This window comes from Psammomys obesus, unplaced genomic scaffold, assembly GCF_907164565.1.
Source record: "Psammomys obesus unplaced genomic scaffold, mPsaObe1.curated_primary_1811, whole genome shotgun sequence".
In the NCBI taxonomy this organism is placed as follows: Eukaryota; Metazoa; Chordata; class Mammalia; order Rodentia; family Muridae; genus Psammomys; species Psammomys obesus.
The window spans coordinates 13,154,178-13,166,645 of record NW_026596064.1 but is presented as its reverse complement, the minus strand read 5'-3'; the positions used below and the strand labels follow the sequence as shown (position 1 = coordinate 13,166,645).

The following is a 12,468-nucleotide window of genomic DNA, read 5'->3' as shown; positions in this document are numbered from 1 at the left end:
ACACACACACACACACACACACACACACACACACACACACACACACAGAGCCTCCCTAAAACACCATAGTATATGTAATAAATGTAATACAATATTTATAAAATATGTAAATTTCAATGCAACCATAGACGACATAGCAGTGACCAAAGCCTCAGAATAATCATCAGGCTACAGATTTTGAGTGTGAAAATAAATCTCTAAAGAAATCTATAAGAGTACTGGCTGGTGGTGGCATATACCTTTAATTCCAGCACCAGAGAGGCAGAAGCATGTGGATCTCTGTGGGTTTGAGGCCAGTCTGGTCTACAGATCTAGTTTCAGGAAGTCTACACAAAGAAACCTTGTCTCTCGAAAAACAAACAGCAACATGAAAGAAGGAAGGAAGGAAGGAAGGAAGGAAGGAAGGAAGGAAGGAAGGAAGGAAGGAAGGAAGGAAGGAAAGAATCTTTAAGAACAGCAGGGCATATTTTTGAAAAGTCAGGGTAACTCTAGTGGCTGGAGAGATGACTCAGTGGTTAAGAGCGCTCACTGCTCTTGCAGAGGACCCAGGTTTGATTCCCAGCACCCACATGTCAGCTCACAACTATCTGTAACTCCAGTTCCAAGGAATCCAATGCGCATACATATACAAAGGCACGTACACACACAAAATTAAATAAACAAACAAATACATTTTTTAAACAGACAGGGTCTTACTATGTAGGCCTGGCTGGTCTGGAATTTGTCATGCAGACCAAGCTGATCTTTAACTCTGCTGCAGTGCCAGGATTAAAGATGTGCAATCTTATGCCTGATTCTGACATTTCTGATCACCCTTGTAATATTTTGTTTCGTTTTTGTTTCTTGAGACAGGTTTTCTCTGTGTAGCCTTGGCTGTCCTGGACTCTATTTGTAGACCAGGCTGGCCTCTGCCTCCCAGAGTGCTGGGATCACAGGTGTGTGCTACCACACCTGGCTAAGCACACCATCTTTTAAAGTGGGGACTCTACTACTTTTAGAGGAATAGTTCCCACCATTGCCCTTCTGCCCATGGTTCACCCACTCACCCTCCTACCTACTTTTGTTTTTTTTTTTTAGAATGCAAACTATCTGTCCCTGAGAGGCTATTTTTGGAAGCCCTACTTAATCTCTGTGAATTGAGAAATACTTTTGGACATACCTGGATGATGTTGTCATGGCAAGAAGTAAGAAACCAAGAGCTGAGCCTTACTCACAGTAGCTAGAGCTGAGCCTTACTCACAGTAGCTGTTTTGGCTACAGAGGCCTGACAAAAACTATAAGTTTACCTAGAACCATCAGCAACCCCAGGCTCTGTTTGTGGATGCTGGATCTGGCTTATTAGGAAAGATGCCTAAAGTGTCATGCTCCATTTTCCATCTTCGGGAAAGAACTACAGGTGTGCTCTGGTCCCCCATTATCTAGCACATAACAGAAGTGGGATGCGCATCACTCAACCCTGTTACAATGTACTTTGGGGGGGGCCTCACGGTCGTAGACTAAAAAGGTTCCGCTCAAAATTTTACAATTGAGATTTTTAAATTTCCCCATTTTTATGGGACCCAAGAGGTAGGCTTGCCCTGACATTAGTAAATGTAAAATCTCGACAGTGACGGGGAGCCCTGGAGATGATTGACAGGGACACAGATCACTGGCCGCACAAAGTCTGACTGAGTCTCCTTCGCTGCATTAAAAATAACTGAAGAGACCCCGACCTCTCCTCGAGTTTTAAAAAACCTTTGAAGGGTCAACACTTCCCAAGAATCAGAAGAATAGAAGCCCTCCTAAGGGCCTCATAAAACTCCCGTTACACATGGAAATGGTTTGGGGACAGAACTATTGTGTAAATTGCTTCTCCTGGAGACCAGAGGAGAGGCACAGCAAGAGTCCTGGGCGCACACGCGGTCCCTTGATGATGTGTCATGAGATCAGTAACAACTGCTCAATTGCTTCCAGACCCGGTCTTGCTCGCTTTATTGCTCATTTTGAGGATGAAAAACCTCTCCCAACACGCAGTCTCTTACATCCCCCTACTCATCCCCCCCCCCCCCCCCCGCCTCTCTCAGCAGGGGTCAAGGACTGCAAACCCTGCAGAGGAGGCACCCGATACAAGGAACAAGCTCATCTGGTGTCGCCACCGAATCTGGCCCTAACTGTCTCAGCAACTTCTTACACGGCCCAGCACCCTGCCCCCAAGACAGAAGACCTCAACCACACAACCCACTTCCAGGATGGGTTGCAGGGGCCAAGGGAAAGCAGAAGTGCCAGAGAATGCTGAGGTTGCTGGTTAGAGAGCCCGAGTCAGCATCTACAGGAACAGAGTCCTTAGGAAGCAGGCTGCTCTCCCACGAAAACCCCAAATGGAGCAGCCACCCCAAGAACCCCAACCAGTGTGTGCAGCTCCCGGGAGATAGCTCGGGCTGGCCACGGGGACCCTGTGACTGGAGAAAGGCACGGCTCACCGCTGCTCGGCTGTGTCCAGAAGGAGCCAGATGGTCTGACAGACAAGCAGCGCGAGGCACCCCTCCCTGTCAGAGCATGTGTCATTAAGCCCTGTCTGGAGCCACGTTTGCCTCAAGCTCGTCTTAAACAAACAAATTCAACAGTGATCTAAGTGCAGAAACACCTTTCTCCAGTAAGACCTGGAGAGCTCCGACGTTTCAACTAGTGTGGCTTTTAGAGGGAAGAGATGGAAGAGCGAGTGGGGTGGACAGGGAAGAGCCAAATCGTTCTAATCAGCAGTTTACTAAAGTAATTCAAGTTCCTCTCTGGAGGAGAGGGAGGGAGAATGACAAGACTCAGACTCACGCTCAGACACAGATGCTGACATCGGGAATGGTTTGGAAGGAAAGAGACTGACCACTTACAGTGATGAAAGCACGGGTGATTTTAAACGCTGCTGTCTACCATTCAGAACTTTCCAGATTTAAGAGTAACCCTCCCGCTCTCTGGAAAAGCAGTGCCCTTGACAACAAAGAGGGTGGGGCAGAGGGGGTTGCACGTGAAGTAAGGAAGGGGCCCCTTGACTGGTTTGCCAGATGGTCTCCATCAATCCTCACCACAGAGAGACACGGCATAGCCTGACCACGTTTCCATCAACTTCCTATTTCCCAAGTTTTCTTTAAGGGCTGAGTGTAATTTGGTGTGTTGGAGTGGGGGTGGGAGAGAACGGGACGTCCCGTCTTAGGAAGTCAGGGAGCTGGTGCACTGTTCACCTGGACCTTCAGATCTTGGTACCGCCCTGTTCTCTCAATCCATGGCCCATGAGTGTCTTAAGGTCACAGGGTTAGATGGGGGAAGGGAAAAGAAAGGCCACCAGGGGACCTTCAGACACACGCTTTGGCAGAACTCCTCAGCGTAAGATGAACTCAGAACTGTGGGTTCTGGTGGGTGGACAATAAAGTGTGTTTACTCAGCCTCAGGATCCCCCAAATGTTAGGTTTTGTCCCTCAGAGATCCACTCACACATCCTGTACCAACTGCCCTGTGCCCGCTAGGCTCCGTGCTCACTCAGGCTGTACCGTCTCCTTCCACTCCCAAAGGAACACAGAAGCAAGCAATGCTGGCCCCGTTTTAGAGATGAGAAAACCAATGTCCAAGACAAGCCAAGTGTCTGGATATTAAACTGTGCAGATGGATTTGCACGGGCAAATCTGCCTCCGGACAACACAGGCTAAAGAGCCTTCTGGAGCAAAAACATTCCCAAGGGCTATATCCGACTCCTGATTTCAAGAGGAAAACACTGTAAGATACTACTACTGCTACTCCAGGGCAGCTGCCGTGACTAAGGAGAGTAGAAACTCCACCCACCATGCTGGAGTTCTTTAAGCCAGGTACTGTCAGCTCCCAGGAGCACGGCTTGGACCCATTAGAGAGCCAGGCGTGTGCTGGGTACTTCATTTGGCCTCATTTCTCACAACTCCGCCTCTGCAGCTCCACAGCCCCCCTTTCCCGTGAACCTAGAGGGAGCCATCTCGCTAACAATGGCGCATCATCACTCTGATGGTGGCCTTGCTCCCCGTCAGGGTTTGCATAAGGATTCCAATTTCTCCACGTGACACCCCTACGTCCCCCACTTGGCACAACGATTCTGAACATTTCAATTCTGCCATCCCCTGAGGTGTGCTCAAATGTGTCTCACAGGAGCTCTGTTCATAGAAAGGAAGGCCCCTCTCCTCCCCACCTGGGTAAGTAAGCCTACCACGTGTGCTTTCCATGGGGTCACCCTGGGTCATCTCCCACCACACTACTTCATCACATGTCCCCTACCCCTACCCCATGCTTTATCTCCACGGCCAACCCCTACCCATCAGACATACTGCCCAGGCAAGACCTGCCAGAACTGGCCCACAGCAGGCTCCTTCAGGCTCGGCGTTTAGGTTCTGGAACACGAGGGGGGAAGGCAGACAGGGCTCGCCACAGGCATGGTCCCTTTCCACTGCCACCCCGAGAAAGGCAGGTATGAATGGGTCTGGGGGCCTACCTGAGCACAGGACGCCCTTGTTCCTGGCGCAGGAGAAACTGTCACACTCGCAGAAGGGCCCGTAGATCCTCCCGAACTCGCTCTCGAAGCAGGAGCACTGGTTGCAGCTGCACTCTCCGCGGCCGCTGCACAGGGGCTTGCCTTCCGCCTCCCGGCACAGGTTCTGGTACCCGCTCTGGCTCTCCCCCTCCTGGCACTCGCACCTGGTGCCCAGGTAACTGGGGTCACACTCACACAGCCCGCATACATATGTTCCGTTCCCACTGCATCTGGTGCTGTTGGGCTCCAGCCCTGTGCTGCAGCTGCACGTGCAATTGTAGGCGACTTCCACCCGCAGACTGTCGCGGAAGCCTACGGGCCTCAAGGTGAAAGCTTGGGCCGTGTGTCTGCCGGGGCAGCTCCGAGCCTCCACGGATACTTCAAAGGACGCCTGGGGAGAAGGAGAAGAAACATCGTATCATAGCCATAGCAAGCCAGGGCTCCCATTCCCCAAGGGGTCTGGCCAGATACACGCCCTTAGGAGTACTGTCCTGTCCAGCACAGAGGCGGAACCCTGCTAGGGAGAGACAGCGCGTCAACCATCCCAGCTACTTCATGGAGAAGAGCAGTTGGTTATGCTAATATTCAGTAGGAACTGGCCGAGAGAGAGACTTCACCATCCATTCTCATCAACTTTCAGACCCAGAGTAAACGCATGAGGAGTGAGGTTTGCCCGGCTCCCACTCTCCTCTTTATCCCTGCTTCTATCCCATCCTTGTCCCATCCCCGCCACCGTACAAGTCTCTCCTCCCGTCTCAGAAGCCATTCGTTCAACCAGCATTTACTCTCCGTGCCAGGCCTGGCTGGATGCTGAGGTATGGTAGCAGCACCTGGCAGAGAGCAGCCACCTGACACAGAGGGTTCCTTCTCTGTTGGAGAAGGGGAAGGATGGCACACCTGGATGTCCCCTCTCACGCTCCAGCTCCAGTTCCCTGCAAGAATGGTCCTCAGGGCTATATCTTGCCCAATCCGCCCACAGTCCTGCGGCTGTAAAGGACACCCACTTCCTGAAAAACTATCACACACAGAGGCACTCAAAAAAAAAAAAAAATTAGGGAAGAGTTCCTTACAGGCTGCCTTGGAAGCGGACAGCAAGGAGGACCTAGCAGGGTGACAGATGACAGACACCACAGGAGCCAGGTCTGTAAGCTGCTCACAAGCCTGGAGGGAACGAGAGGTTAGGAGGAGGCTGGCTTTGATTCTTAGGTATCAGAACATGATGCCACACCTCGCCTGCCTCTCCCTCTTCAGATGAAGGAGCTGTGTGGGGCGGGATCCACACTGGTGCCTCATTACAAGCCCTGAGAACTCCACAGAAACGCAGATAGGCAGGTGAAGGGTGAAGGAACCTCACCAAGACGCACCCCTCTGGAAGTGGGGATCCCCTTCTCAAGCAGACATGCCTGGCCACACCTCCAAGTGCCCCTTATATCTGAGCCAGTGTCTATTTCCAGGACACCTCAGATTATTCTGGGGTTCAGAATTCGCTGGCTGGGCAGCCATGTAAGCCAACCCTTCACAGGCTTTCATGGCGGTCTCCCCTTCAAGGGAGCCAGTGATATCAGAGGGATTTGAACTTGTCTGGTTACATAGCAAATAGGGGTTGTGTTCACCTAGAACAGGCCTGCATTCTCCTAGCACATTCTTCCTAGGTAGGAGAACAGTTTGTGCTCATACAAAGATATGGATAGAAGGTTGATTGATGGCATTAATCCCAGCATTTGGGAGGCAGAGGCAGGTGGAGATCTGTGAGTTTGAGGCCAGCCTGGTCTACAGAGCAAGTCCCAGGACAACCAGGGCTACACAGAGAAACCCTGTCTCTTAAAGGTTAAAAAAATAAAATAAAATTATATAAAGTATGGTAGCCTGGCTCAGAGACAGCATGGTGGCTGCTCCCAAAGTGATGGTCACAGGCTTCTCTGAAGCTTTCTGCCTTAGGGAGTGTGCTGAGCTAGCACACAGACAGGGCTTGAGGGCTGAGCCTAAGCAAAGTTATCTATGGGGCCTTAAAGAATTCAGGAAAACAGAGCCTTAGGGAGCCTGATGTCATTCCTTCTCTGTGACTTTGTGCAAAGCTGCTACTTCCTGTGCCTGGTAAATGAAAAACCGGAGATCAGAAATTTAATTAACTGCAAAGGAATGACATGCTGCAAAAGCCAAAGGCACTCGGCTATTGAGACTCCGGTGAACACAATGCAGACCCATCTTTGTCAAGGGAGAAAGTAAGGAATTAAGCAGAGAGGAGGATAAGGAAGGGGAGGAGAGGGGGGAGAGAGAAGGAGAAAAGGAGAGAGAGAGAGGGAGGAAGAGAGAAAGGGACACTCTTTAGCCTTGCCCACATGTACCAGGATAAACTGAAGTGTTGGGGCCTGTGAGGTGGAGCCAGGACACGGAAACTCTGTCTGCCTGGCTAAGACAAGGGCTTGGCTTCCCCTTCTCTGACCCTTATCAGCCCAGGCTTCCATCCAGAGGAGGTACTATCTGCCCGGCCTGCAGCCGACTCACTGATAACCTGAGAGGGGCATTGTCTGTCTCAGCCACTAGCTTTTGGCTCCTGCTGGACACAGGAATGCTATAAAAAGGCAGTCAGGACAGCAAGTAAGTCTGTTTTGCTCACTACCCCCCCCCCCCCACTGGATCAGCAAAGAACCCAGATCCTAGAAGGCACTGGGACACAACTTGTTGGCTTCCCTCCCTTGGTGACCGAGGTCTCGGGATCAGCACTGATACTGAGGGCTCCCCAGGTCCTGGAGACTTTCCAGGCTCCTATTCCAAGACTCAGTCTAGAGGAAGGGCACTGATGTCGCAGCCATCCTGGCCAGACTGGTGGTTCAACCTCATTGGGATGGTTTGAGTTCTCCAATGGAAGCCCACCCTTCAAATGGGGTGCCCAGACCCGACCCCCCCACCTCCAGGGTTCTGCAGATGCCAAGTCCATTCAGATCTCAATAAACAAAAAGCTGAGTAGGCCCAAACCCCGGGCCCAGAGGATCGGACAAGAGCAGGGGTGTGTGTGTGTGTGGGGGGGGGAAGCGGGGTAATGTCGTGAGAAGCTGTGACAGTAGCTCACTGGGCCCTTTGTGTTGGGTGCTAACGCTAGCTGGACAGCCAGCCACTTACTTGCATACTGATTTGTCAAAGCCAGTTTCTAAGAACACCAGCTCCCAGGGCGTAGGTCAACCCGGTCAGGCTTGTTGGCGAATGGCCCCGGGTGGGTGGGGGTTTGTTAGAGGACCACCTAAGAACTTAGAGAAGGGAATCTGGTTCAGGGCTTTGGGTTTTAACTTAAGGATGGTTTCTCGTCCAGGACTTCCTTGCTTCCTCTACTGTCAAGTCTCCTGCTTCTTAGCCACAGAACCACCTCTGTTTGGAAGAGACCGTAAGCTACTGCCTGCCTCTCCCTCACCTTCTCAAGAAGCTGCGATTATTAGAAGTGAGGTCGACTTAGCCCACCTGTCCCAGTGCCGGCCCCAACCCAACAGACTGCACTGCTGTCCCCAGGCTAGACCCTGAAGTACCTGTTGACAGATGAACTGTTTTCCTAGCCCTAGAGCCTCAGAGCCTTTGCCTGGACTGTCACCATCCCCTGACATGTCCCTTATCCTTCCTAACTTGTGACATCCAGAAAAGAACCTGCTGTCAAGGACCAGCTGGGCCCTTAAGTCTGACACAATTGTCCTTCTGGTGTAGGCCAGCTATTATTCCTTAGTCAGCCTACAACTATCATCTCTGCGGCTCTCTGATACTCCCATCCACCCACCCACCACAAAGGGCGGTGCTTTTATTCCCTAGCAAACTCACCTCACCCACCACCTTGTAAGGCAGGGTTTCTCACTACTGGGGACCCCACCTTCCCTCTGTGTCTCAGCTCCCACAGCTCTGTTGCCAGACCGTCCTTCCTTGCTTACCGGGAAGATTCACTTGCATAGTCACCCCGTCTACTGGACTCTACGCCCCTCCCTCCTCACCTCTGCAGGCTGGTGAGCAGAACGCCAGCACGTAACCATTTACCAAACAGTACATTTCTGCACAGTCACCAGCAAGTTGGGACATCCCTGTGTTAGGCGCTGAGTTGCTGCCAAAACTGAGATGTAGGCTCTTGGGAGAGCACGGTTCAGGCAGGAGGAAGAGAAAGCCTCCCTTCAGAGGCCTCTTAGGAGTGTCACAAGGATGCTGTTTGGAAATGCACCCCCTCGGCCTCACAAATGGGAGGAAGCACAGGACACTCCCAGACACACCCACACACCTCTGTAAAAAAGAATTGAGGCCACTGGTCAATACAGCCCCCCGCCAACATACTCTGTATGCCCTCTCAAGTGCATGTGTTTCCCTGGAGTTCTACCCACAATGCCCTGACCTTAGTTTTAGATTTGTTTTTTTGAGACAGCCCTGGCTGTCCTGGAACTCTCTCTTTCTGTAGACCAGGCTGGCCTCAAACTCACAAACTCACTGGCCTGAGTGTTGGGACTAAAGGTGTGTGCCACCACTCCAGGCTCTAGCTTAAAGTCTTAAAAAAAAAAAAAAAAAAAAAAAAAAGACTATTTTTCAAAGTTATGCGTAAGTCAGATATGGGGACACACACCTTTAGTCCAGGAGCTCAGGTGGCAGAGGCAGGTGGATCTCTGAGTTTGAGGCCAGCGTGGTCTATAGAGTGAGTTACAGGATGGCCAGGCTATACAGAGAAACCCTGTCCTGAAAAAACCTAAAGTAGTAAATTAATTAAATTATGTGTATCTAAGTGGGTGTGGGCATATGTGAAGCAGGTTCCCTCAAGCATCCAGAAGCTGGTCCTGGATCTCTGGGAGCAGGAGTTACGGGCATGTGTAAGCCACCCAACGTGGGTGCTAGGGCACCCTAATCCTTAGCCCATTACTCGAGCCCCTTAAAATTATTCTTATTCGTCAGACAGACCTCACATCTCATGGTACTGGGCTCACACAGTCCAGAAAGAACTACTCTTGTGATCTGCATGACCATGGTGGATACCCGGCACACCCAGCAGAGAAAAAGAACAGCTCTGTGCAGCCGTCTACACACAGACAACAAAACCCACACAGCTCTTGCCAGAGGGGCCATGTGACTGTGGCCCTTGGACATCGGGACAACACTGGGACAGAGAGAAGATAAAGGGCTGGTGGAAAGGCTTGCCTGGAGACCTGCTTTTATTTCCATAGGGCTAGAGCCACTGGATCCCAAAGAAAAATGGGCCACAAGCACCGTCTTCATTACTGCTTCAACTGTGCTGAAAATCATCCCCTCACAGCAGAGATTTCTCAATGCTGAGGAAAGTTTCCATTTGAAATCTTTTTTTTTCCCCCTTTCTTTCTTTCTGATTTCCGGACAACTGATTTCCTGGGCTCCCCCAGCCGAACAAATAAGAGCTGTGCACAGTGAGTTGGAGCCTAAGCGGCAATGATCCCACCCCCTGCCTCTGAAGCTTTCGGTACCCTGTGCCTGAGGCCTACAGTGAAGGCCTGAGCTGTGGCTTTGTTAGCGATTTGGGTCCTGCTGCCTGCTTGCTCACTGGCAGTGGGACCTGGGGCCAGTTTCCCAGGCTCCTCTTTGGGCCTCAGATTTTCACACATTAATGTGGAGAAATATAGCTAACTGCAAAGCTGCCGTAAGAGACAGAAATCAGGGTCTGGCTAGAGGGCTCAGCGGGTAAAGGCACTTGCTGTTCTGCCTGAGGACCTGAGTTCAATTTTTGGGACCCACACAATAGAACAGAACCCACTCTTGCAAGTTGTCTTATGACCCCCACATGCAACACACATAAGTAAATGCTAAAAAGAAGAAATAAATAAACAAACAAACAAATAAATTAGTAGCAAGTCCCAACTGGCTGCATTGTAAGTTAGCACAGGTGGCTAACATGGCTGCCTGGGACGAGGAGGCTATGATTAGTAAGAGGAATTAATCTGGGTGAGCTTGAGCAGGTTACTCCCACTCTTGAGTCCCAGGCTGCCCATCAGCAGCATGGTATTCTGTCGCAACCAATGATGGCTGCGGAAGCTCAACATGACAAGGACGCAGAGGGACTGCTCTCTGGTGAAGGTTCCAGTCCATCGCCAGGCTGTCCTGAGTCTTGTCCTCTGGATGCATATGGCAGAACAGGTCATGGGTGTCAGAGTGGTGTGGGGTGCGGGCTACAGAGCAGAAAGCCTGACCTTGGCACTTTAACATCATTAATTCTGTATGTTAGGACCCCCAGTCTGTCACAAGGGTGACAATGTCTTCCTCACAGAGAAACTAAGAGGGAAACACAGAAATGTTTGCGGTCTAGCCTGTTTCCTGTCCCTCATGGGATGAAATGTGTTTCCTCTGTATTCCACAAAGGACTCCAAAAGTTCTATCCTTGCAATTTCCCTGTTTCTTTAAAGCGGCACGAACAGACTTCAGGTCCACTCTGACTCAAGGTGGCATTCTCAACAAGCCCCAGTTCTTTTGCTGTCTGCTTCTAGTCAATTCATAGTGACAACTGCTTGTCACTTTCGCTTCTCAAAAGACTCCACCATACAACCACAAGCAGTGTGAGCAGAAAGGAAGAGTGGGTACCATTACCTCTGGGGTTCCAAAGGTCGCCTATTAACACGGCCCCAACTGGCACACCACTGGACATTTTTGTATTACATTCGTATTTCGGTTCTTTACTCTGGTGGAGCACGGGGTCCGGCCGGGAAGCATGTCTGGCACATATGTGCACATCAGAGGACAACTGGCAGAGTAGGTTCTCTCCTCCCAGGGACCGAACTCAAGTGGTCCATCAGGCTTGACAATAAGGGCTCTGACCCTCTGAGCCACCTCACCTGCCCTTGGCATGCCGTTTGTTTTTTTTCAGACACAGTCTTACTATATAGCCCGGAACTCACTGTGCATGAGAGTCTACCTTACAAAAACAACCAAACAAAACCAGTATCAAGACTACATTCCCTCTGTCCTATTAATATTCTAAATAGAAGGTACTAACTATAATTAATGAAGCATAACCTAGTTTTAGACACTATTTTTAAATTTTAGTTTCCCTGTTTTACAAGAGAAGCTGTCTGCTCCATCTCTGTGATCCTCCCATATTTGTTATTTTGCTTTTTTTTTTTTTTTTTTTTTTTTTCTTTTTTTCAAGACAGGGTTCCTCTGTGTAGTCCTGGACTCGCTATGTAGATGATACTGGCCTCAAACTCACAGCCATCTTCCTGCCTCTGCCTCCCCGAGTGCTGGGATTAAAGTCATTCTCCACTGCGCCTGGCTGACCTTCCCATATTTGATAAACAGGTCTGCTAACGGTAAATAAACACAAGTGGACAATACATGTCCTGAGCCTCTGTCAAGCCACCCCTTACTGAAAGCACGTTTACAAGCCACAAATCTGCCTGCCTGCTCATGCCAAGTGTCACCGCACCATACACCCCACGCAGAGATCTACACTCACGTGATCTTTTCCTATTTGTGCTTGCCCACCTCCTGCCATTTTCAGAACTGCCTGTCTTGTTCTATTCTTATATTTATTTGCTATTGAATCTGGACATGGGGTGCCCATGTGTGCGGTTCTGAGGTCAACTTGTGGGAGTTGGTTCTTTCCTTCCATAAGGTGGATCTCAGGGATCAAACTTGGGTCATCATCAGACTTGGCAGCAAGTCTGAGCCATCTCACCAGCCCCACGTTATCTCCTTAAACTCCAAGACTTCAACAAGACTGTTTCTTCTTAATTCATCTTGATTAAGAAACCACTATTGGGAGGCAGAGGCAGGGGGATCTCTTTGAGTTCGAGGCCAGCCTGGTCTACAGAGTGAGTTCCAGGACAGTCAAAGCTACACAGAGAAGACCTGTCTCAAAAAAAAAAAGAAAGAGAGAGAGAGAGAAAGAGAGAGAGAGAGAGAGAAAGAGAGAGAGAGAGAGAGAAAAAGAGAAAGAAAGAAAGAAAGAAAGAAAGAAAGAAAGAAAGAAAGAAAGA

The 12,468-nt window shown here is 50.2% G+C and overlaps 1 protein-coding gene across 1 annotated transcript in view; it reads right to left on the bottom strand.

The window, feature by feature from the left end:
- Itgb5 (integrin subunit beta 5) overlaps positions 1-12,468 on the bottom strand; it is a 113,036-nt gene that overhangs the window by 22,863 nt on the left and 77,705 nt on the right. The window contains exon 10 of the mRNA XM_055625047.1: positions 4,481-4,910. Coding sequence (XP_055481022.1) covers positions 4,481-4,910 — 430 coding nt within the window. The remainder of the gene's footprint in view (positions 1-4,480; positions 4,911-12,468) is intronic.